Below are 26,961 nucleotides of genomic sequence, written 5' to 3'. Positions count from 1 at the left end.
GTAGCTCGACCAACATTATCATGTCAAGGGTGGTAGAGCAGCTCGGACTGCTTGACCAAATCGTACCCGCCTCTCGAGTCCTCAACGGATTCAACATGGCGAGCGAAACAACAAAAGGCGAAATCACCCTTCTAGTCAATATGGCCAGCACAATCAAAAATGTCAAATTCCATGTCATCGAGGGAGACATGAGGTACAACGCCTTGCTCGGAAGGCCATGGATACACTGCATGAGAGTAGTACCTTCCACCCTTCATCAGATCATGAAATTCCCCACAAAAGATGGGATTAAGACCGTCTACGGGGAACAACATGCGGCAAAAGAAATGTTTGCGGTACACGACGTGGCCCCGACACTGGCACCTCCATCCTCGAGGGAATCGAAGGATAAGCAAACAGTAAAATAGCAATAACGAACTACACTCCCGGCTATCCTGACAAAACAAGGTAGGGGACCGTACCGCGTCCTTGTCACAAGCAACTAAAGCATATCAAGGCTCGAAACATCGCCGGCACATCATACGCTAAGGTGTGACCATTTCCTTCCTTTTTCAATTATATTCTACACTGACCCGAGTGCAGGTACCCGATCGAAACGACCAAAGCACTCTCCAACTCGAAGGCCTTAGGTTTCAAAAGCATGCGTTGCACTCTTTTACTTAGACCGAGTTTTTATCCCGAATAGGGTTTTAACGGCAAGGTTTTTAACGACGCAACAACCATATGCTACCTAAGGAAGACTCAACAAGTATTCAAGGCTTCCTTTTGCAATCAACCTCGTATAGTGGGAGGCATCCCCCCAGGAGGTCACCTCCACGGAGAAAGCTAAGACGCATCAAGCGGGGTCTTGATAGGAAGACATTGTACCGGGCCAAACGGTCAAACGAACCATGTATGTATAGAACAACTGAGCCGTCAAACAGCAAATATATGTATACTTACACCAAGTAGTCAAAGAATACTTTACAAAATCATTTTGCGTGTCAAGAAAGCTCGAGATAGAGTCGAAAGACGACCCGAACACCCGGGGACTGGCGTCAAAAACTCAAATGACCTCCGGGTCGGAAATTCTGAAATCGTAAGCCCTCAATGATGCAATACCAAGTTTACAAGTAATGGCTCCCGAGTTAAGAAACCTCGACACTTGGGGACTGCAGTCAAGTGCCATCTCCATCGACTTATCAAAACCCGAGGCCGTAAGGCCATATGTGGGTAGCCTCGATCTCGTAAGAACTATATAAGACAACAACAATATCTGTAAGACCTCAAGCAAGGCATAAACTATACTTGTACCAAGTATCCAAAACTGTGACCTCAAAGGCATGAAAAACTTGTAAGACCTTACTAAATGCATAAACCTGATCTCAAAGTTTCAGTTATATATCGAACTTGTAAGACCCCTAAAAAGGCATACCCTCGATATAAATGCCGAAACTATTCCACTCGGGACTTAAAAGGCTCCGGACAAACACAAATGATTCCGGTCACAAGGCTGTACCAGCCAAACTAACGCTACTCGAGGACGCCCGACCGTCGCTTTAAATCACAGGCCTTCAACTACTCTGAATATACTTCAGAAAGAACCGGTTAAATAGGCTACCCTAGATACAGGCAAAAGAGCTTCGACCATGTTAGATCCTAAACACCGTCTTCGAGATACTCAGCCTCCGAGCCAAACCTCCCGAGGTGCTCGATCATCGTTATATAACGACTCATAATTGACGTTTTTTATTAAGCCGTCGAAGAGTCAGGAAAACACTATTTCAGAAAATCCTTATCGAGGGAAAAATAGAGCCTACATAAAAGGTTGCATCGATCCAAGGAATAAGAGCCACTGTCGCCAGCCCACATATCTAAAAGGTCGTACCAACCCAACGAGTAAATGCCTAAGGGCAAGCTTGTAATTCAAAAACTTGAGAGTCGAATGAGCTCGAGTCGTAACCCAATTCGGAGACTGAACCCAAAATAGTTAACTAAATATGCCTAAGGGCAAAGGCGTAATAGCCATTGTTGCCAGCCCACATACGCTAAAAGGTCGCATCGATCGAAAGCGTAAGAGCCATTGACGCCAGCCCACATACACTAAAAGGTCGCATCGACCAAAAGCGTAATAGCCATTGTCGCTAGCCCACATACACTAAAAGGTCGCATCGACCAAAAGCGTAAGATTCATTGTCGCCAGCCCACATGCACTAAAAGATTGCATTGACCAAAAGCATAAGAGCCACTATCGCCAGCCTAAAAACTCGACAACTTGAGGGTCAAATAAGCTTGAGTCAATGCCTAACTCGGGGACTGAGCCCAAAACAGTTGGCCTAAATATGCCTAAGAGCAAAGGCGCGTAAGAGCCAATGAGCTAACCTAATAAGCCTCAAGGCCATACCATGAATCTAAGGATTCCACTCAGCTTAGAGACCAGTTCATCTGGCTAAAGTCGAGGCAAAAAGAAATGCAGGAGAAACAAAACCGCAAGGTTTCTTCTTTATACATACATACGGAAAAATACAAGCTCCGTTTACAACATGCTTCGAAGGTACTACGTACGGAATCGGAAAGCAAAATCTACATCCCCCCGGGGATATGTCTTGTCGGCCTCATCTCTGCTATTCTCGGCGCCGGACAGAAGCAATCGAACACCACGCTCGTCCACCCTCGTTTGCGACAACTCTTTCGAGAGGTCAAATTCCCTAGCACGGATCTCTTCGAGGGTTTTTCGCCGAGACTTATACCGAGCGTATTCTCTGCTTCTATCTCTGCGGTCAACAATCTTTCTCAGCTTAGCCTGAGCATCGACAACATCCTTCAAATAGACTGCCACTTTCTGGTCAACCTTAGTTCGGCTCATTACAACTTCAGCTCAGGCATCCATAATTTTGGCTCTTATCTCTGAGAGCTCGGTCTAGAACTCCACAATCGTATCTTTTCGAACCGAGCTATTGTCACGAGCTAAGCAAAGTTGAACCTCAAGGTCGGAAGCCTTAGCTAGAGCACCCTCCTCCGTCGAAGCTTGAGCATCCACCTAAGCCTTTAACTCATCATACTTGCGCTTGGCTCGACCAACCTCATCTCGAAGGCGCTCCAAGCCCTCTGCCTTTTTCTGCAACTAAAATAAACGAAACATTAGCTTCAGGAGTTAGTAGGAGGAATGTTGTTTACCATGAAAATGGTAACAACAAGTAAATTTGTAAATGGGATTCTAAAAATACTTGATCTATTTTTATGCTAGTTGTTAGAGCATATGATGTTAAGGATATGAAGTTTAACGTTAAAATACAAGCTAAAACGGCGCAGTAATCAAACCGAGGGTCATGTTTCCCTGGCTTCGGATTGGTCGATGGAGGACCTCGAGGTCGATACCTGGGCTCGATCTCGAGCTATCGGGGGTAACCGGGAATGGGATAACAGTTTAGATACGATTAAACAAGGTTGTTTATGTCCAATACCAAGCAAGAAGTGAAGTACAAGTGAGAGAGTAGTAGAGGCTAAAGTGGCCTCGAGCTAGCAAGTACGAGCAAGTTAGAGAGAGAGAGAGAGAGATATTATTGATCTGGTGGAGAATAGTTAGAGCTCTACCCTTATAGAGTGTCAATGACTCCACTTTTATAAGAGGGGGAGCCCAGACTTAGTACAAGATACGTTGAGGGAAAAAGGAAAATGGGATGGGACAGCTAACTAGCTTTATGACGTCTGCGTAGACCGATGTTGAGCCGCTCAGATAGACTTAATCGACCCTGGATGCATTCTTCGGAATCTTCCCGTGTTCGTCGGGGTTTAGGCTAATGTTATCCTTGGCCGGGTATCGACGTATCTTGAGGGAAATGAGCGGCTCGAGGTCCCGAGTCTCCGAGGTGGCCTACTGAAGCAATTTTGTCGATGAAACATCAGTCCTCCGATTTTACCGTGTACAGATAGTCTTCGCATTTCTTAGAGGGAAGCGATAAGAAATGATTTTGACACTCCCCTTTGTGGGCTCCCGCAATGACGTTATGCTGATGGCGCAACCCCCCTCCCCTTTTACAAGTGCCGAGGCATTTCTCCCCTTCGCTTCTTCTGGATCATCCGATGCATCGTGACTCTTTGTTCTTCGCCGTCGATTCAGCTCCCATAAATGCATTGAATGTGCCTGCTGTTATGCTTCTTTGAGGGCGATAATAGCAATATCAGTTACTTTGCCCTCCCCCTATAAATAGGGCTTCTTGTGATAAGTTTTTCACCCAAGCTTCCTTTGATACCCATCCTTTCCTCCTTTCTTGCCATTTTTAGTCATTGCCGTCTCATCATGTTTGAGGCCCACAACCTCGAGATCTTACGTCATGTGTGCCACGGCCCAATTCTCGATCCATCTTCGCTTGAACGAAGTTGTGTCTCAGTGATGTAGTTGTTATCGTTGTTGTTGTTGCTACTGGTGCTATCTCTGTTAGCTCAGGGCGATGAAGTAGGGGACCGATTTCCTTCGTCTCGGGGAGATACTTGGATTATGCACTGCTGCTCAAGAGGGGGCTCGGATTATACACCGTTGCTTACCCTCCTTCCCCAGCTTGGCATGTTACACCCCTTTTGGATTCCAGAGGGGTATGGTGACAGTCTCTGCTGGCTGTTGCCCCCCAGGCCGAGGCAACGTCTCAAGAAGTGGTTTTACATGGCAGTACTGGCGGAGTTCGTACTAGCCAAACTTTTCACCCAGCCACTTCTTGTCTTCTTCCGGCCTCTCCTTCGTCATTTTGCTCTTCTCCCTTACCTTCCTCTTTTATACCCTTCCTTTTGAAGATGCCATTCCGGGAGGATTGGGGTGAGGTCTTCGAGGTGATTGGACTTGGAAGATATTGTCTTTAAGGTCATACGCCTGAGGAGATGATGTTGGAGATGCCGCATTTCGGGAATAGGCTAGATTCTTATGCTCTTGTTGCATGCATATCCTTCAACTTCTTTGTTTCTGTGTAAGGATCCCCTTGCGGGCTTTTGTAATCATATGTAAGGACCCTCCGAGGGTTGTTGTAAGTGAACATCTTTATGAATACAAAGATATTTCCTTGATTCCTGCCTTTGATACTTGTTGTATTTCTCTATGTTTACGGCAGTTCTGAATGCACGATCCTGTTTTGTAGCCTGTAATACTGACTTCGGATGCGAGTATTCCTTTTGGCCTTCAGTTGATGGAAACGGCTTCGCATGGGGCCTTTCGTGGTTCCTCGGACTGAACCTGAATAAGGCCAATAACCTCAGTCCACCGAGACCCTGACTTCGCACGGAAGCGTGGATAATGTTTTCGAGCCTCATAATAAACCTCGAGAAGAAATTTTCTCGGTGACCCGCAGACGGGGGATGCCGATGATTTTCTGAAGGAAGCCTCTGAACGGAGGCTCGCTCATGCTCGGACCATCCTGGTCAGCACCCGGAGCCTGTTTTGTACGGGTGTTGTTAAAAAATGCTCATTCCTTCACAGGATGGTTTCCCTTGGCGGAGACCTTCGAAGTTGCACGTCAGTCTTGTGGCGGTGAAGGCTTTGTTGGCCCTATAGAGAGTCGTCTTACTATGATGGAGGTCTTCGGGGTTGAGTATTGCCTCGAGGCTGGAGGTGGTGCTATTGGTTGGTGTCTTTGATCGGCTTTGAATCGTCACAGTTCTTCCAATGCATGGCATAAGGCTATTTCTGCCCTCCCAAGGGCTACTCTTTCTCGTGAAGTTGCCATTTCCCGCGCCATGTTTTCGGTAACAACATGCCTGTACATCTCCCTGCCTTTTAGTCTTCGAATTCTACAGCTGGTATGACGGCAATAATGGGGTTAATCTGACAAAAGGGGGGAAGCTCCCCCCCTCCCCCATTTTTCGGGGCCATCGGAGCCTGCTGATTCTATGGCGCCAGTTGATCACGCCTTTAATCACTCTTATCAGGGACGATAGAGACCGGACATGGACAAATCGCTCTGCTCGGGTGCTGACCGCTGGTATTATACCTTAGGAACTCGAATTATTTTATCGAAAAATGGAACAATACTCTTTAGCCGGCGCGCTCAGTGCTTTGCCAGTTCTGCCTTCTCCTGTTATGTTTAGACGGGCATCTGTAGGTATCGGATGATCCCCCCGGGGCGAGGCCGTGCTTCTCCGGAGAGGGGGAGGAGTTGTGGGCTTCCGAGCTAGGAGGCGATGGCGACAGACGGGATACGCACTCATAGGGTGATGGAGCTTTTAGTGAGGTTAAACGAGTCCGTGTCTCTGGCAAGAGAACATCGTCCGAGCCTACTATTCTTGAAGTTTTTGACTCTGGAGCGGTGGTTCCTCCGAGTGATCGTGCTTCAACCGAGGTCAGTTCTTCCCAAGGCCGAGGGGGCTGGGCCTGTAGGAATGTGCTTCGGCCTTCATGGATGTCCGTCGGCTTTAATTTGCAGTGAGCCTTGGCACAGTTCTTCCACATCTTGTGCCTTCCCTTCTTTACCAAGTTTTCCTCCTGCAGGATTTTGATAGGCTCAGGTTTGAGCTACTCCGTCATGGGGCTAGACCTCGGAGGGATCCGGTTGAGGGTGAGTTCTTTAGGCTCCTTGGCATGGGAAAGGGTGTTGAGTCAATGTACTGGCGACATGGGGCGTACCAGATCTTGAGTTACGAGAGCCATCTGATGGGACAGGCGACCTTTCGTAGCGAGCGTTTCGCTTTTTCAACCTTTGATGTTAGGATTTCGCCTATTATTTAGTTTGCAAAAAGAAGGACGAAGGCTCAGGAGTACCTTAGGGGCGAAGCCGACCGAGTTAGGAATGTTTGTGGTGAACCAGGGTTTAGGCGCAGGTTCAAGCTTCGGCTTGAGTGGATATGATCGCGAAGCTGGAGTCTGACCTTACGAAGGTCCGGGTCGGAATAATCGATGCTTGGACTGAAGCATCATTGGGTTGGACCAAGGCTGTCGATGAAATGGGGATCTATTTGAAGTATGTTGTCGATGTCCGAGATGAGTTGGAGCGGGTCCTCGATCGTGAGAAAAGGAACGAGGGATACATTCGTTGTGGATCTAGAGGAGAGATGCCTGATGAGATCAGCGCCAGACGTTTTTTCCTCCTGGAAGAGTTTGAGTAAAGCCGAGGCTGGGGGCCATAACCTTCTGGAGCGGAGCGTGGATTTTGCCGCTTTTCCATTTTGTATTTGATATTTGCAGAGCATGTTTGTAGATGGAGAGCGCGCCTTTTGCGTAAATAAGAGAAAACTTAAAGCTTTTAACTCTTTTATATCACTTTCTTCATTGCTTTCGACCAGGCAGGCTAGTTTCAGTGTCCGACGGGAGCCCTATGGGTTCGGAGCTTACTAGATAGGGTCGAGGGCTCTTAAGTGCGCTTTCTGACGTGAGTAGGCGTCAGAGCCTTTGTGCTTTGCCCAGCTATTTAGGCCTAGTCTCCGAGTTGGGCCCTGATTCGAGCTTACCTGATCCCCGATCTCCCGCACCTGTGTGGGCGGATGGTGATTGTCTTTATTCCTTGCCCTTGGGCATTTATGTTTCAACTATATCGGGTCCAGTCTCCGAGTCGTGTTATGACTCAAGCTTTAATTGACCCTCAAGGTTTTTCGTGTCTGCATGGGCGGGTGACGATGGCCATTGTGCTTCAGGTTGAAGCGACCTTTTAAGTGTGTGTCCCGGAGGCTTGTTCGACTGGTGACAATGGCTCTTACGCTTTTGCCTGTGGGCATTTTGTAGTTAACTATTTTTGATCCGGTCTCTGAATTGGCTTATGACTCGAGATCATTTTAATCCTCTAGTTTTCAATTTTTAAGCTGGCGATAGAGGCTCTTACGCTGTCGGTCATTGAGACTTTTTAGTGTGTGGCCCGGAGGCTCGTTTGGCTGGCGACAATGGCTCTTACTCTTTTTCCCGTGGGCATTTTGTAGGCTTTGTTTTCCTCTTATTAAGGTCTTTTTGAAATGATTTTTCCTGACCCGTCGTCAGTTTTGGAAGAACCTAGATTTCAAGTCATTAGCGGCGATGTTCGAGCACCTCGGAAGGTTCTTAGCTCGTAGGCTAAGTAGCTCAAAGCCTTGTGTTTTTGGAGCTGACATGGTCAAAGCCCGTTTGCCTGTTGAGGGAAGCCTATTTTAACCAGTTCTTTTCGAAGTATATTCGAAGTAATGGCCTGCGATTTTGTTAGCGATAATCGGGCGTCCCCGAGTCACATTAATTTGGATGGAGCAGCCATTTTTGACCATAGTCATATGTGTTTGGCCGGAGCCATTTTTGATCCCCAAGTGATAGTTTAGGTGTCTACACCGAGGGTATGCCCTTTCGGGACTCTTACAAATGCGACATATAGCCTAAACTTCAGGATTGAGTTTTATGCATGTAGAAAGATCTTACGAAATTTTCATGCCTATTGAGATCTTACAGTTTTTCATGCCTGTTGAGGTCTTACAGTTTGTGTTGCTATGTAGAACAGATCTGGTTATACCGAGTCTACCCGCTCGGGGTTTTACGGCCTCGGGTTTTCTGGTGTACGACGATTGGCGACAGTCTCCGATTCATCGAGTTTGCGTAGGCTCGAAAGCCATTATTCGTGAGCTCGGAGTTACCTTGTTGGGGCTTTATGAGCCCGAAGTTCCGACCCTAGGGTCGTGCGGGTGACCAATTGTTGATGCTAAGTCTCCGAGTATTTTGCGATGCATTTGGTGGAGGTATCCCTATCGAGAGTATGCTGAATTCCCTTTTTTGGAGTATGAGGTGCTTTTGGTGACAGATACCTTCAATCTATTGATGTAGTTGTGTTGTTGCATTGAATAGATCTTTTCTGCACCGAGTTTGCTCACTTGGGGTCTTATGGCCTCGGATTTTCAAGCGCGTGGCGATTGGCGACAATCCTTAGATATTCAAGGTACCCCCGATGTTGGTGACGCTAGGCGATTTCTTAGTTGCCTTACTTGAAGGCTTTGTGATTTTGGAGTTTCAACCCGGAGGTCATCCGAGTGGCGAATTGCTAGCGTCAGACTCGAGTGTTCGGGATGTTTTTGGCGAGAGAATTGTAACCTTACTTAGCGAAGGCATTTTTTGAAAAAAGATATTCTTTGATTGCTTGGTACAATAGTACACGTATTCGCTGGTAGGAGCCTAACTATATGGATACGGTTTTCCGACCATTTGGTCTGGTACATTGCTTCCCTTTTCGAGCGGGTATCTTTTTGGGGAAACGCCCTTCATTATTCAAAGGGTTTCATGCAAGAGGAGTCTTGAGTATTTGCGGAGTTTTCCTTAAGCATCTCGCAGTCGTTGCCTCATTAAAAACTTTGCCGGTAAAACCCTTCTTTTGGGACAAAAACTCGGTCGAAGGAAAAGAGTGCAACGAGTACGTTTTTAGAGCCTTTGAGGTCTTCGGGCAGTGCCAGTGCTATGATAGCTCTGGTCGGGTGCCTACACAAGGGTTAGTTCTGAATTCAAAACAAAAAAGGGAGAAGGTCGTACCTTGAAGTGAGATGCACTGGCGATGCTCGGGGTTGATTTGTTGTAATTGCCTGAGGCGAAGACACGACACAGACTTCTACTTTGTTTTGTCAAGTTCGATCGAGGGTGAGACCTGATTCGTCCTTAGGATTATTCGGGGGCGAAGGCAGGAACATTGGTACCACGTCATGTATTGCCAACATTTCCCTTGCAGTGTGCTGTGCCCCGTAGACGGTTTTGATCCCGTCCTTTGTTGGGAATTTTATCATCTAGTGAAGGGTGGATGGCACTGCTCTCAAGCAGTGTATCCGTGGCTGCCTAAATAAGGCGTTATACCTCATGTATCCCTCGATGACATGGAATTTGGTGTCTTAAGTCGTGTCCACCACGGTGACCGGGAGGATGATTGCTCATTGTTTCGCTTGCCATGTTGAATCCGTCGAGGACCCGAGTGGCGAGCACGATTTGGTCGAACAACCTGAGCTGTCCTATTACTCTCGACCTGACAATATTGACCGAGCTACCTGGATCCACGAGTACACATTTTATCTGAAAAGAATTTACAAAGAAGGAAATTACTAGGGCATCATTGTGGGGTTGAGATAGGGTCTCGGTGTCTTCTTCACTAAACATGATGGCGTCTTCAGGGACATATTCCTGAGTCCGCTTTTCTCTGGTGATGGATATTTTTGTTCTTCTTATTACGGGTTCCTGCAGGGCATCAGCACCCCCATGATTATATGGATGATGTGTGCAGCTCATTTGCCTCGTTCTTCTTGGTTGCCTCCCTTTCTCAGACCTGATTTTTGGCTCGATCGCTAAGAACTCTCGGAGATGTCCTTTGTTAAGAAGTCGAGCTACCTCCTCTCGTAGTTGATGACAATCCTTGGTCCTGTAGCCATGCGTGTTGTGAAACTCGCATAATAAGTTGTAATTCCTTTGGGAAGGATCTAACTGTATCGGTTTGGGCCATTTGGCATCTCTGATCTTACTGATAGCGAACATGATGTCTGAAACATCAACGTTAAATTTGTATTTTGACAGGTGGGGTGCACCTGTTGGTACTACGTTTCGATCGATCCTGACTCTGTTGATGAGCCCTAGAGGGTCTTGTCCTCGATCCACCCTCCGATCGTTGCGGGGTAGGTTGCGTCTTGGGGCATTCCTTTTATCCTCGAGGTATGGTTGATACCTTTCTTTGTTTGGCTTTGGTTCCTTTGCTAGGAGCCTGTTCGGGTATACTGAGCTCGAAGGGGCTCCCGACTGGTCATCCTTAGCTCCAATCTTCGACTAGTATTGGTTGTGGACGTCCGACCAAGTCACGGCTGGATACTCGATAAGGTTTTGTTTCAGCTATTTTTAAGCCACCGAGCTTCGTTCGTTCAGGCCTTGGGTGAAGTCCTATACTGCCCAGTCGTCGGAGACTGGCGATAGCTCCATCCGTTCCATCTGAAAGCGGGACACGAATTCCCGTAGCATCTCGTTCTCTCTTTGCTTGATTTTGAAGACGTCGGACTTCCTTGTTGCTACCTTGATGGCTCCGGCATGCGCCTTTACGAAGGAATCTGCTAGAATGGCAAATGAATCTATGGAATTAGGAGCCAAGTTGTGATACCACATCATGGCTCCCTTCGAGAGTGTTTCCCCGAATATTTTCAGCATTACGGACTTGATCTCATCATTCTTTATATCGTTGCCTTTTACGGCGCAGGTGTAGGCAGTAACGTGTTTATTAGGGTCAGTGGTACCATTGTATTTAGGGAGCTCTTGCATCCTAAACTTCTTTGGAATGGGCTTCGGGGCCACTTCCTCAGGGAACAACCTTTGTATGAACTTATTCGAATTGACGCCCTTGAGGACCGGGGGTGCACCAAGGATCGGATCGACCCTAGAGTTGTAGGTCTCGACCTTTTTATCGTTGGCTGCTATAATTTTCTCTCCTGACTCGATCCTTTTGGTGAGGTCCTCAATCATCTTTATTATGGCAGGGTCAGCTACCGATCCATTATTGCTCGATCTCTCGGGTACCTGTTCGGCGGGGGGAGCTGTTTCCGACGCTGCTGTGCTGTGAGTCTTTGGATGACTTTGTAACTGAGCGATGACCAACTGTTGTGCCTGCAATATTTCAAAAATAACATGAAGGATAACTTCATGTTATTCCCGGGCTGGGGTTTTTTGGGCTTCCTATCGGTCGCTATGCCATATGCTTCTATCGGTGTGCGAGGTTCCGTCGACCTGTTGTGTCTCCTGTGAGTCCGCGTTCACTAGCATCGGCCCGGGAGCGTTATCAGGGTTTTGTAGTTGCGTTCCGGCAGCCAAAACAGCCACACCATTTTCCCCGTGGTTTTCGAGGTTGTCGTTCTCGATTCTGTTTACCGAGCCAGACATTTTGACCTGAAATCAAGAGATCTTGGACAAGAAAAAGGGTGAAAGATAACTTGCGTTTTTGTAATGAAACTAGCAAGAAAATAATCACTATTATTTTTACCCCCACGGTGGGCGCCAAACTGTTTATTGTGAAAATGGTAACAACAATTAAATTTGTAAATGGGATTCTAAAAATACATTATCTATTTTTATGCTAGTTGTTAGAGCAAATGATGCTAAGGATATGAAGTTTAACGATAAAATACAAGCTAAAACAGGGCAGTAATCAAACCGAGGGGCCGCTGCCCTGGCTTCGGATTGGTCGATAGAAGACCTCGAGGTCGATATCTGGGCTCGATCTCGAGCTATCGGGGGTAGCCGGAAATGGGATAACAGTTTAGATACGATTAAACAAGGCTCTTTATGGCCAATACCAAGCAAGAAGTGAAGAATAAGTGAGAGAGTAGTAGAGGCTAAAGTGGCCTCGAGCTAGAAAGAACGAGCAAGTTAGAGAGAAAGCGAGAGAGAGATATTATTGATCTAGTAGAGAATAGTTGGAGCTCTGCCCTTACAGAGTGTCAATGACTCCCATTTTATAAGAGGGGGGAGCCCAGACTTAGTACAAGATACGTTGAGGGAAAAAAAGAATGGGATGGGATGACTAACTAGCTTTATGACATCTGCGTAGACCGATGTTGAGCTGCTCAAATAGACTTAATCGACCCCAAATGCATTCTTCGGAAGCTTCCCGTGTTCGTTGGGGTTTAGGTCGATGTTATCCTTGGCCGGGTATCGACGGCTCTTGAGGGAAATGACCGGCTCGAGGTCCCGAGCCTCTAAGGTGGCCCATTGAAGCAATTTTGTCAATGAAAAATTGATCCTCCGATTTTACCGCGTACAAACGCACACCAGCTCGGAACAAAAAATACATACTCCTTCAAATAGCTCTCATAATTCAAGCTCCGACTCGCCTCATAAACGTAAGCACGCCAATTCGACTTCCCTTTCATCACAAAGGAGCCTTAGGGATTTCTCCTCGGCCAAAGCTTTCGCAGCCTAGCCTCACGGCGAAGCAGCTCAGACTTAAGCTTGTTGAGGGCCTACAAAAGAAAACTCAGTAAGGAAGGGAATGCGCGAGACTCGACAGGCATATGCCAAAAACTCACCACAGAGTGAAGTCGTTGCGCTTCCTCGAAGGTCGAGTGCATATCTGCTAACCTAGCCCCCTCAGCCCCGAAAGAGTCAACCCCAGCCGAGGGACGGTCACTCGGTGCATATGATCTCGGGTTTCGAGTATCCCTCAAAGTACCTCCGTTGAAAAAAGAAGATGACGGTGGAGGATAAGCCGCCTCTCCAAAACCAGAAATCACAGGCGCGACAGGCTCAATCAATACTTCCGCTCTGGGCCCCAGGTCTAGGTTCGCCTTACTTCGAGTGCCATCGCCTGCAAAGGTATCTCTTGCTTATTGTTATCATTCTTTAGCCCAGTAGCTAGCGATCCATCTTCCCCCAAGGGGACACGACCTCGCCTCAGAAAGCTCCCTGATGCCTACAATAACAGGTTAGCACGCAGAAAGACAAAGTGCTTTTTCAACTAAAAGGAGGGAACATATTGCACAGCACATACCGTGGTATTTTGCCTCCCACCTGTCCTTAGATAAAGCTCGCCACTTACGCTCGTTGTTAGACAAATGGGTCGCCAACTTTCGAACCCAATCCGGCAGATCGGAAACCTCGCCCAGCATCCACGAAATCGCTGTAGAAAAAGAAAAGAAGGCACACTTATGGAACTCCCTTCGCCACAATTGAATAACTATAAAGGCACGAGTGTACCACTTATGTGTATAATTCCATTCCTCCGAGAACGGCGTAAACTCCACGGGGATAATATCTGCAGTTCGCACTTAGACGAATCAACTCATCCACTCCCGACCCCTGCCTTCTTCATCATCGACAACAAAAGGTGTGGTGGACCGGCATCGTAAGGTTAGTATACCTCGATGATGAAAGGGCCGGTATAGTCTTATAAGATGTCTAAGCGTGAATTCAAGCCCTGCTTTCTTGGCAAAGAACCTCACCGTCAACACTATCTGCCAAAATGATGGGTGAATCTGGGCCAAGGTAACCCGATACTTTTAACAGAAGTCAAGCACAACCCTGTCAAGGGGGCCTAGTGTAAAGGGATACGTGAACACATTCAGAAACCCCTCGACACGGTCTGTAATGCCCTCATCCGGGGAAGGTACCTACAGTACCACCTCTTCCTCCCATCCACAGTCTTTCCTCACCGACCCAAGGTGTCCCTCTCCTATCGAAGAAGTAAACTCCAAGGTATGCTCCCGTTGGTCCTGAGCATCGGGGAACTTTTCTGGTGAAAAGTCCCCTCTCGCAGCGGAATGTTATGAGCTAACAAGGCGAGAACCGGGAGCGAAACTCTCTCCTCCCTGCCAAACGGATCCTGATGTAGCAGTCATAACTACAGCAAAATTAGAGAACTGAAGCAGGAATTTAGACCACAGCGTCAATACCAAAATAATGAAAAGCCTAACATAGGAAAAGAGGTTAACTCCTCAGAATGGTAGAATCTCCAAAAGGGCGGGAGCAGCCTTATATATGGAAAAAGCGACAACGATCCGCCTACCCTAGAGGCCTATTAAAATGTTGGCCGAAATCACTTTGGGAAGATGTGCCAGCAGGGTCGCCTCGATCACCTTACAACCGTGTTGCCAATTTGATAAGTGACGTACAATGTTTCGGGGTCGGAGACCCCCGCACCAAACAAGTCCCGAGGTGGTACCCGGCCTCGAGGACCTCCATCAAAAAGAAGTTAGGCTCCATGAAGCCTTTGGCATCATCACCAGTCCCGATGTGGTACCCAACCTTGAAGACCTCCATCAAAAAGAAGTTAGGCTCCATGAAGCCTTTTGCATCATCGCCAGTCCCGAGGTGGTACCCGACCTCTAGGACCTCCATCAAAAAGAAGCTAGGCTCTAGGAAGCCTTTGACATCATCACTAGTCCCGAGATGGTACCCGATCTCAAGGACTTCCATCAAAAAGAGGTTAGACTCCATGAAGCCTCTTAGCATCGCCGCCAGACCCAAGGTGGTACCCAATCTCGGGGATCTCTCCAAGGGGCTGTCGATGTCATTATAAGACTTGAGATGGTACCCGGTTTCGAAGGCTTCTCTCAAAGAGAAAAACAAGCACTTAAAACTCTGTTCATATGGGCTTGGCCTCAGGATACCATCTATACCCGGGAAGTCCCTCATTCGGAACCTATCTACAACGCCTTAAGTCCATGTATGCTAGGTTCAAGACAAGTTTCCAGACGGCCCGAGTTAACCCTCACTCGGGGACTGCTCTCGAAAGCCTGAAGGCAGTCTCCATTCTTGAGCTTCCGAGCGAATCCCACCTCGAAGGTTATCGCAGGGTTTAAAGGCTAAATCTCGATTTAGGGGTTCGAAGCCTTACTCTCAGTCAACTTGAAGTCAGGATTTCGATGACCCGAGTTTATCAGTCCAACACATGCTCGATATTTGCATCGACCGATGGGGTCATGCGCTTAGATTCTACACAAGCATAGATGAAGAGAAAATAGTGTGCATCAGAGACAAATTAAAGGAACATTTTTCATTCATAAACATTCGATTACAAAATCCCACGATGGGTCCTTACATATGATTACAAAAGCCCACAAGGGGTCCTTACATAGAAACAAAGAAGCAAAAGGTACACATATGGTAAAAGCCTAGAGCCTAGCCTATTCTTGAGGATGCATCCTCGGTGGCAATATATTCGAGCACCATCTCCCCGGGAGTCTCATCTCGGCCCTCCAGAATGGTATCTCCGAGGGAGAAGATGAAGAAGAGGAAAGTGGTGGAGAAGAGCAAAGTGACGCAGAAGAAGCAGAAAGGAAAGAAGAAGTGGCTGGGTTAAAAAACTGGCTAGTATGGATTTCGCCAATACTATTATTGTAAAGCCACTTCTTGCGACGTTGCCCCGGTGCGGGATGCAACAGTTAGTAAATAGTACGACCTCACTCCAGGGAAAGCAAAGGGAGTGAGGCACCACACCAGGTAGTCGGGGGAGGTGAGCAGCGGTGTATAGTCCGAACTCCATCGTGAGCAGCAGTGTAAAGTCCAAATATTTTCCTGAGTCGAGAGAAATCAATCCCATGTCTCCTCGTCTCGGGACAACAACAACAACAATAACAATAACGACAACAAGAAACTGGTATAGTCTCGCTCGACGGGGAAGAGCCCCGGGAAAAAACTGTGGCATAACTGATGAGAACGCCACCAGATAGCCTTGAGGCTATGGGCCTCATACATGGGAAATGATAGCGGATAAGGATGGAAAGAAGAAATGTGAGGAAGGCTGATTGAAGAACACTTGAACAACAAGTGGTTCTAGGAGGCCCCCATTTATAGGAAGGGCGACAGCGTAACCAACAGGCGCAATTATTGTCATTGAAAGACGTAACAGCAGGTGCATTTAATGCATCCTTGGGAGCTGAACCGGTGGCGATATTACCGCTTTGAAGAAGAAGAAACGGTAGTGCTTTGAATGACTCTAGAAAGTTGAAACGATGGGACATCTCGGTTGTCACAAAAGCCAATGTTATGAGTATGACGCCATCGGTATAACGTTATCGCGGGAAATTCGGAAAGATGGTTATCAAGGTCGTTTCTTATCATTCTACTCTAAGAAACGCGGGGACTATCTGTATACGGTAAAATCGGAGTATCCAATTTTCCATCGTTATAACGTCTCGAAGGCTCGAAATCACAGTCGAGTCTTACCCCTTGAGGGCCATCGATGCTCGACCTCGAGGCAGTATGGGATCGACGGTTATGGAAAGAAGATGGGGAGTTCCCAAGGCGTGAAGCTGGAACCGATGAGATCTGTCAGGCTAGTCTGAGCCCGTGTCTTGGCATTAGTTAGATGTCCCATCTCCATATCTTTGTAATAACTGCACTTGTACTATGTTGGGATTCCCCCTCTTATATAGGAGATCTTTAATATTTTGTAAACATCTGTTGCTCTATACTAATTATACAAGAACAATCTCTCTACTCTCTAACATATTCTTTTGATTTTGTTACTTCATTTATTGCCCGCATTTATTGTGATCCTATTCATTGTTCATCATTTATTGCTTGTTATCGGCCACAAAGAGCCACCCTTGATCTATTTATAATTGTTATCCGCCACCGACCGCCTTCGATAGCTCCCAATCGAGCTTCAGAATCGACCTCGAGGCCCTCAGACAGGCAAGCTCGAGGCCTTGATATACATCGATTCGGTTTGATTAACACCTCGTTCTTAAGTTCTTATTTCGTTTCTAAGTCTTTCACATAGCATCAATAGCCTAACAACTAGCATAAAAATAGCTCATGTATTTTTAGAACCACTAAATCAAATTTAATTATTATTACCATTTTCACGGTAAACAGCTATAAAATAAAAGTTTATATTCCTGAAAATGATAAATGTTGATCCTATGTACTTAACTCAATAAAAGAAGAAACTGCTCCATAGAAGTTCTCAATAATTCGTCAATATATTCAATTAAAAAGTTGTTCTAGTTTTACAATTTCATCACTTAAATTTAAAATTTATCATTTTTCATTCGTAACTTCTGCAGATAACGCTTTTAAAATCCTAATTTAAGAAGTTGTTTTCTATAAATATATTTTATAAATATATTACGTTTAAGTTCTCTTCGTGGTCTCTTATTCTTTTTCTCCTTTTGAACCTACGACAATGTTGACTTTCCTTAATAGGAATATTAACTAATTTCTTTTCCCTTTTTAAACCAATGACAATCGCTCTTTGTTAGGGATATAATTATTGAAGGAGTTTCAACTTATTCTTTTCTTCTTTTTCATTTTTTGCCATATGGCAATTTTGTGTTTTGTAAAAATTAAACTGTATTTGTATTTACAATCTATCCAACTAAAAATGGACCTATGAATTTCGTTATGAGAGAGAGATAAAAACAAATATATATATATATATATATTGATTTATCTAGGATTTGCATAATTCTATGGAACAAAAAAAGTTCTTAAAAAAAGATTGAGTAGGAATACTTTTGGATTATGTAAGTCCTTTTAGATTTTGTATGACTTTGTTGGACTTTAATTTTTGCTCTAAAATATTGTATGTCAAGATATTATTTTGGTAAGGAATATCATTATATTCCTAATATTGAAAAATATAAATATACAATAGATAAAGCTTCTTTTGAATAAATATCTTAATTGACTTCAAAGTCTTAATACGAGGATTCGTAAATATAGTTTGTGATAACGTACTTTAAATAAGAAAAGAATATTTATAAATTAAAATTTTAATTGATTTTAAAGTCCTAAATTAAATGACTTTTTTTTACATAGTTCAAATAAGAAAGGATTTAGAAAAAAATATTAAATGACTTTTATCCGGTGTAAACTCTATATTTAAAGGAAAAAATGGCGAAGCAAATTTAGCTAAGAGCCTCTGTGTTTTTAATATAGTATAGATAGAATAAAAAACCTATAGTTACCTTAAATTTCTTATAAGAAATACGACAATTTATTGCGATACATAAATTTTAGCATCTTGTCCATGCTTTACCTATCAAATTGGGTTTGTGCTTTAATATGTATATGTTTACAAGAAAAATTTAAAAAATATTATATTATTTATTATAACTGTAAATTATAGTTTTAAAATATAGTCCTGTCAGTTGTAAACCTATCTAGAGATATTTCTCTTACTCATAAATATTTACAGATATTTGTAAAAAAAAAAAAAGTTTTGTAAACTTAGTGGCAGATATATACTAACTTCAGTATTTTAGATTTAAAATTATAACATATTTTAATTAGTAAATTTCAAATGTACGTGTACACTTTAGATATTTTAAGCCTTTAATTTTTTAGGGTTATTTGTTGGAAGGTGAATTGTAAATATCCTTTGAAATATTCACATTAAAAGAGTACTAATGGATCACCTTAGAATTAAAACTTAGAAGGAGTTCTATGTTCACGATACTTTATATGTAGTTTTCTATTTATTCTATGTCGATTAAATTGTTTTTACTAAAATAGTAAAATTATAAAAAATAATTGGTTATACATCACTACATAGAATAACCTAAAAAAAGTTTTAAGTAGGCGGAACTTTAATTCTTTCGGCGGTTACTTTCCTTCTACAAATATGTTGTCTTACCTATTTTAAGTGAGGAAGGATTCAATACATAAAGTTTAGCTGATTTCTAAGTAATAAATATTAGTGAAATAATTAAATGATTATTCCTAAATAATAGAAAATAGTTAAATTACTATTTTGTCTAATGTGAAATATATTTTTAAAGGGTAAAAAAGACGAACGACATTTCGCTAAGGACCTTCATGCTTTTAATATAGTACTAGTATCTATAAACGTGCGTTGCACGTTAATAATAACATATAATGATTTATCAAGTAATTATATATATATTATCCAATAGGTATTTTAAATTTAAATCATTGGATAAACGATTATTTAGATTACTTCTCGTTCTTTTACCTCTACTGCTTCATTTTTGGTACTTGATCTTTGCATCAATACCAAATTGCATTGACTTTCCCGTAAAAGGTGTAAATGTGAAAATTGACCAATTGGAGGGAAACCAAAATAACCAGAACTAAAGATACTCAGAAAGAGAAAAGGTTTATTTTAATTATAATATCATTCATCAAATTTCAGCTATATATTCAAGAAATAGTAGTATGATAGGCCCTCTTCAAACCATGCCCTCCATTCACCCCCTCCTGGAATACAACGAGAGACAGAGAGGAGGGAGACGCACAATAGTTGGGTCGTTTTGGTTACCGAGATTAGAATATTTTTAATGGTATATAATTTGAGATCACATTTCTTTCGTATTTATTTATGGATATTAATTAATATCGATATAATTTTTATATCAGAAATTTATTAATCTCTCTGTTTCAATTTATGTGAACATATTTGACGGCTACGGAGTTTAACAAAAAGCATACTAAAATTTTTGAACGTGTGATAAAAAATTAGTCACATATTTTGTATGTCTATAAATCAATGTATAAAACAAAACTTCAAATATCTAAATGAGTCATTATTTTTCTCATGGACTAAAAAGAACACAGGTTCACGTAAAATTGAAATGGAAAAAATATTATTTATTCCACACTCGATGTGAGATTATAACAATCATAGGATTTGAAATTCCAGGATATCTTGGTTTGCAATTACCAAACCACCCTTACTTTTTTGCATCCGAAGTCTTTAAAACTTAGCATTGAGATTAGGATAGAAAAAATAACACTGTATAGCCGTTGTAAAAATAATAGCCAAATATATATATATATATATATATATATATATATATATATATATTATGTATGTTATATATAAAAATTATACAAATTTTGATATATTTTTTCGGTTACCGAATGTAAATAGTTTCTGGCGGCGGCTAAAAGTAATAATATCCCGATTAGGATATATGAAGCCCAAATTAAAGACTCTGCTTTAATTTAAGCGGTAATGTGAGCGATTATTTATCTTAATTATTCTTATTATTTTGGCATCTTGTGGATGCTCCAATATTTCAGTTATTTTAGTTTGCTTTGTTATTGCTCCGCTCAAATTATCTTAAGTTTATTTAGTTAGACTAATATTTCCTTGGATAAGATTTACTTAGATGAATATTTGTTTGCGTAAAAATATTCATATTAAATATATAATGGGTTTAGGAGTTTAATTTTAACATAAAGGAATACCACTAATTTACTACTCCCTCCGTTTCATATTAAATGAGGTAGTTTGATTTGACACGGAGTTTAAGAAGAAGAAAAAAGACTTTAGGAACTTGTGGTCTTAAAAGCTTAAGGGGTAAAAAGTTTGTGGGGCCATGACATTTGTGTGGCTATAAAAGTTTCTCATTAGGGGTAAATGTGTAAAAATAAAAGAGTTTAAAGTTGAATTGTTTCCAAATTAAGAAATGTGTTATTTATTTTGAAACAGAATAAAAAGGAAAATACCTCATTCAATATGAAACGGAGGGAGTATTATATTTGTGTAGGATTTTCATTATATAAGAGGTGTAAGTGTATACACAAAAGATCGCTGAATCAGAAAATAAAGGGTGTCAATCAGTAGTGATTCAATTATGTTCACACTGAATATAAAGCTCTGGCTCGGATAAGATATTGACACCGAATATAAATTTGTGGCCACATAAGAAGCATTAAGTCAAGATATGACCGTTGCAGAAACATTAGAGAAGTCCCCAAAATTCTTCTCATCTTTATTAGGCTTTATTATCTCTTAATGAATTACTACCTTTTTATTGTAGCATTAATATTAATAATCAATTGATAGATCATACACCCCATAACCCCAGTATAGATAGACTTACATTCTATTATAAGACATCAAGAAATACTAATATATAGAAAAGAGTAGTATTCTCTCTCTCAAGCTTTATACAAGTGTTGTCGAGAGTCTCCATTTATTCTTGATCCCGATGGGAGCATTCTAAAGCCGGGGCTTGTTTTTTCTTTAATTGTTCTTATTTTGATCGCTTTATTCTTTATTATTTTATTTTGACGGATTAATTTAATCTACGTGTTTATAAATCGCATTACAAACTCAAATATACCCTTTTTCTGGTAAACAGTAAGCATATAACTTTAAGATTCCGAAGAAGTATATGTAATTAGTTAAGTTATATTACAGGGGTATTTAGAGTAATATATAATTTAATCTAAAATATTGACAGGTTACAAATTCTACTATTTCATAGAAAGAAAAGGAAAGAGCAAAAGAGACTTGGTCACACAACAGCTAATATAGCCAAAATAGGTTCTTGTTTAAGTGTCAGTTACTGGGGTGTTGTGCGGGTTGGTATATTCGATTGAAATGTGAACACTGAATAGAAGAAAGGGCAGGCAACATGCATGTGAAGTCCTAATTAAGGACTATCTAACTTATCAGTCCGGTTGCTACAAGAAGTTTATTCCTTAGATTTATATCATTGATCAATTATTGACCTATCTTAAGATTTTTAATTTCCGTTTGTTTATAACCCGTTTGTCCAAGCTGCAAAAATCAACTTATTTTGAGAAGTGTTTTATTTCAAAAATGCTTTTCTCAAAAGTACTTTTGGTGAGAAGCAGTTTCTGTTTGGCTAATTAGCTTGAAAAACACTTTTGAGCAGCAATTAGTGTTTGGCCAAGCTTTAAAAAACTACTTCTAATAGCTCGTTTGGCCAAGCTGCAAAATCGGCTTATTTTGAGAAGTGCTTTTTTTCAAAAGTGATTTTTTCAAAAGTACTTTTGGTGAGAAGCAGTTTGTGTTTGACTAATTAATTTGAAAAACACTTCTGAGTAGCAATTAGTGTTTGGCCAAGCTTTAAAAAACTGCTTCTAAGTGTATTTTTCTCAAAAGTGCTTCTCACTGCTTCTCAAAAACTGCTTCTGCTTCTCCTCAAAAACACTTTTTTTCTTTCCAAAAGCTTGGCCAAACACCTCAAATTTTTGCCAAAAGTGCTTTTGAAAAAAAAAAAAACACTTTTGGCCAAAAAAAAGCTTGGTCAAACAGGCTATAAGTATATTTTTCTCAAAAAAGTGCTTTTGGAGAGAAACTATTTTTTTCTGCTTCTCCAAAACTGCTTCTGCTTCTCCTCAAAATCACTTTTTTTCCTTCCAAAAGCTTGGCCAAATACCTCAATTTTTGGCCAAAAGTGCTTTTGACAAAAAAGAAGCACTTTTGGCCAAAAAGAAGCTTGGCCAAGCAGGTTATTAGTGTGCTCCTTATCTTATACTTCATCTCTTCCATTACGCTTATTTGAAAGTGGTTGACTAATCACAAAACGTTTCAGATTTTTTTTTAATGTAAATAAAGTATATAGTAAGTACCAAAATTATTTTTAATATGATGGTAATAAGAGCTTTGTCTTTTTCATTTTTTTCTTTTCTTATAAAAAGAATGGGTTTATATTAAGTTGTCTCAACAAGCCATGTCATTAAGGTAAAATGGAAATGCTAAGATTAAAGAATATTTCAAAAGTGAAAATTGTTACTATATTGTTTTAGAGAAATATTAAAAAAATGGGACCAAAAGAGTATTAAATTAATCGTAAATACGGAAACGACTACTTTTCTTTCGGTTGTCCTTTTCAATTTACCAATTCAATAGACCAAAATAACGACAAATAGACAAGTTATCGTGGACCTTTTTCAAAAGGTCACAAATGTACCAAGTAAAAATGTCAAAGGTTAATTTCACGGGTATATAAAAAGCAAAGATATTATTCAGGTAAATAACAGAGGCAATGAAGAAATCGATTTACACGTCTTCACTGGATCTTCAGTTGATGGCTGCCTATCAGTAGAGTAAAGAAATTTAAACATTAATTATCAACATTCAATATAATTGGGAGTGGGGGGTTTTTTTTGGGGGGGGGGGGGGGGGGGGTTTCTATTTGTTTATTCTAAAAACAAAACAATTTTTTGTTTGGTTTAGTTGAGGGATAAATTAATCAGAAACACGTCTTCAGTTGTCCACTCTAATCACATATAAGAGCGGAAATTTAAGACTGCAAGTTAGTCAGATACAGTTAAGGTAAAGAAATCAAATTGAAAAAACAAAGAGAGAGATATCGAATGGTACTTATAATTGCAAAGAAAATGGTGAGAACTCCATCTATTGACAAAAATGGAATGAAGAAAGGTGCATGGAGTGAAGAAGAAGACAACAAACTAAGAGCTTTTGTTGAAAAACATGGCCATTCGAATTGGTTGCAATTGCCTAAATATGCTGGTTAGAATATGGAGCCCCAAACTTTTTTGATTGTTTTTATTTCTTATTTCTTAAGTATCTTTTATAGGAAGAGAAGGTTCTTATTTTATTTTGGATATTTTTCAGGTCAAATGAGATGTGGAAAGAGCTGCAGACTGAGATGGATGAATTACTTGAGACCTGGTTTGAAAAAAGGGAATTATAGCCATGAAGAAGAGGAACTAATTATTAAATTACACAATGAACTCGGAAACAGGTAATTCTACACCAATATATATAGTACACGACATTATTAACTAAACTAAGTTGTAGTATTACTTTTTGAAGGATCGATATTCCTAACGTATCAAATCATGCACAGATGGTCAGTCATTGCAGAACAATTACCAGGAAGATCGGACAATGTTGGAGTCGAAGGGTTTGAGCCAGAAGGGTTTGAGGCAGACAATTTGATTTGAGACTGTGAGGAGTGTGTTTGGTATTTGGACGGGTTTGATTATTTGGGCCTAATTGGGTTTGATAATTTGGGCCTAATTGTGGTCTATACAATTAGGCCTGGTCACCCGGCCCACTTATGGGTCTGCCATGTCCAGAAAATAGTGTACAACACATGCTACACTATATTTTAGGTATTTTTCCCATACCCTTTGTATTTAATTATTTGCTCCATCTTTGTATTTCTTTTATGTGCAACTTTATTCTAGCAAATAGGACATTGCCACTTGGCAATATAGGATGTTGCCCTAAAACATTTCTTCTGTATATAAGTTTGGGATTGTACACTTGATAACATACATTTTTCCATTCATCAAATATACAAAGCAGAAATTTACAGTTCGTTTCTTTCAGACAACGATATAAAAAACCAGTGGCATGCTCATCTTAAGAAACACGCAAATACAAATGCCAATTCATCAACGTCAACAGAGCAATTTACTGAATTGTCACAATCCGTAGAATGTCAAAATGAGCAATCTTCTTATAAAGTTTCAGGACAGGAAACTGGCTGTGACGTGAAAGAGGTGCCATCTGCTAGTGTAAATGCCGTTGACACTTCTGTAGAGGTTTCACCAACTGATTTATATTCGAATTGTTCCCTTTTAAATGGAATGGACTGGATTGAAGAAGATTACAACAGGTCAATGGAACAACTTTCGATTTTCACTTCAGTGGAACCACTTAGTTGGACAAAACCCATTGACAATTTTCGGACAGAACCCTTTGACCAATGTTGGACCGATAATTTCTGGACAGAACCTTTCTTTTAGTAATTCTTTTATACCTCAACCTTCAAAAAGATTTTGATACATTAATTTTACAATATTTTTTGAGAGAACGGCGGTAAGAACCTTTGCTGAATGGCATATGAGAGCTTTTAATTTTAAATTCTTAAAAATTTACAACTTTCACCAGATTATTCAGGTTTTTTGTGTATTTTAAGATTTTGCATGCAATTGATATTCGTTATTATACCACGTTTGTACTACAGAAATAAAATTAAATGCTCAATTCGTCGCCTTGGTTCGTAATTACTTTTCTTCATTGACATGTGAGGCGGAGCTAGTGTGTAGGTTCCGGGTTCGGCTGAACCTAATAATTTTGATTCAAACTTTATATTTATTTTAAGAAATTCATTGAATATGTTTAATTTATTACTAATTTATAACTCAATAACTTAAAAAGACTAGAATACCGACATAAGCTTCAAATTCTCACTCTGGCTTTGGCTGGAAGGAAATATCAACCATTATCCTTCAAAATTTAAACCAATTTCTCCAATGGCTTTGAAGTAATGTTAGAAATATATTGAATGTTTTAGATTTACCCCATAGCTGTTGCCATTTGCAACACAACACCATTAGTTTTCGAGGTTCCAAATGCACTATATAAGATAACTACTGTATTATATTAAAAAATTAATTATTTATTCTAATATATTTATGTACATTATGCACTCATAGGACTTAAGACTGAGATAATTGTCAGGGCATTGTTAAATTATTTCCAGCACATGCTAAAATTGTTTCTATCTCAGATGGAGCTGCATCATTAGTCTCTTTGTCTATAAACTTTACTACCAACCTTCGCTCAAATGGTCCACTCCGATTGCTAATCTTAGCTGTATTAAATAAATGATATTTTTCCATTTTAATTTATGTGACAACATTACTATTTGGAGATGTCAACGAGGTTCTTCTTTGACTATAGTTTTCTTAAGTATTTTGAAATTATTAAATAGTACTATGAGTATAGTTTATATAGTTTCTAGATATGCCAATTTTATTTAGATAACTTTAAAAATTTATATTTGAATTTAGATTAAAGAAAAAAAACTTACGACCTTTAAGTACTTTACGCTTATACTCTAACCTTAGTACATAAAGTAAAACGGCAGAATACTAGTATTTAGGTAATTGGACTCTCATACCTCTAACTAATACTCCCTCCGTCTCATAATACATGTCGTGATTATTAAAAATAGTCGTCTCAAATTATTTGTCATTGTAGAAGTTCAAGACAAAATTGATTATATTTTTTCTTTTTTACTCTTAATAATTAATTATCTTAGAAGAAAACAAACATATTACTTATGGATAATTTTATTCAACTAAACCAAGAACTCTACCTTATAATCTTAAACACTTTAATTCAGAATACTTTGAACAACAGAATAGTCGTTCGTTTATGAAAAGGAATCGGACGAAGTCGATCACAATCAAGTTCAATTCTTTTACGGCCACAATTTTTCGTCTGTCTATGTGATACATATCAGCATGTGTGCCATTTCCTTGTTTTGCAAATGCGTTAAACAGTCAGCACTGAAACTGAAAATTGTGATGCTACCATTTGCATTAATCCTTTTTTCAATTTTCCATCAACACTTTTTTAAAGTAGAATTCCATATAATGCTCGTCGTTCATCATTATTTAAATTTTTATGCCTTGATGGTCCTGACAATTCTTCATTTGTATTGCCATCATCCAAATTTTCATCTGTTTACATTTAAAAAAGAAAATAAGAATATAGTCATACAAAAAAAGAAAATATAGCATCAGAACTCAATTACTTGCAGTAATTGTTTTGAGAACTTCCTCTTATGACGCAAGAATTTAGTGAAGCATTCTTTTTTTATAGGAAATTTTAAGTGGGGAATGCTAAATTTTCAAATGGGACTAAAGTAACTTTCAAGTTGAATTTTTTGGCTCCACAATAGTTTTAGTTGGAAAATTTTCAAAACACATTTGAAATTTTGTTTGAAGGAAAGATGAATGCTATTTATCCGTTGGAAGAGTTTGCATTACTAGTTTGTTAATTTTATCCTAGGTGTCTCTACATGTATTCTATAAAGCAAATCAAATGCATTCACATT

At 40.7% G+C, this 26,961-nt stretch overlaps 1 protein-coding gene across 1 annotated transcript; it reads left to right on the top strand.

The window, feature by feature from the left end:
* Window positions 1-23,282: 23,282 nt before the first annotated feature.
* LOC107776845 (uncharacterized) lies at window positions 23,283-24,993 on the top strand. The gene is made up of 4 exons (XM_075223980.1): window positions 23,283-23,612; window positions 23,718-23,847; window positions 23,953-24,047; window positions 24,360-24,993. The coding sequence occupies exons 1-4, from the start codon at window positions 23,456-23,458 to the stop codon at window positions 24,857-24,859; spliced, it is 882 nt and encodes a 293-aa protein (XP_075080081.1). The 5' UTR covers window positions 23,283-23,455; the 3' UTR covers window positions 24,860-24,993.
* Window positions 24,994-26,961: the final 1,968 nt, after the last annotated feature.

The sequence above is a fragment of the Nicotiana tabacum genome, chromosome 10 (genome assembly GCF_000715075.1).
Source record: "Nicotiana tabacum cultivar K326 chromosome 10, ASM71507v2, whole genome shotgun sequence".
In the NCBI taxonomy this organism is placed as follows: domain Eukaryota; kingdom Viridiplantae; phylum Streptophyta; class Magnoliopsida; order Solanales; family Solanaceae; genus Nicotiana; species Nicotiana tabacum.
This window is presented reverse-complemented; position numbering and strand designations above follow the sequence as displayed.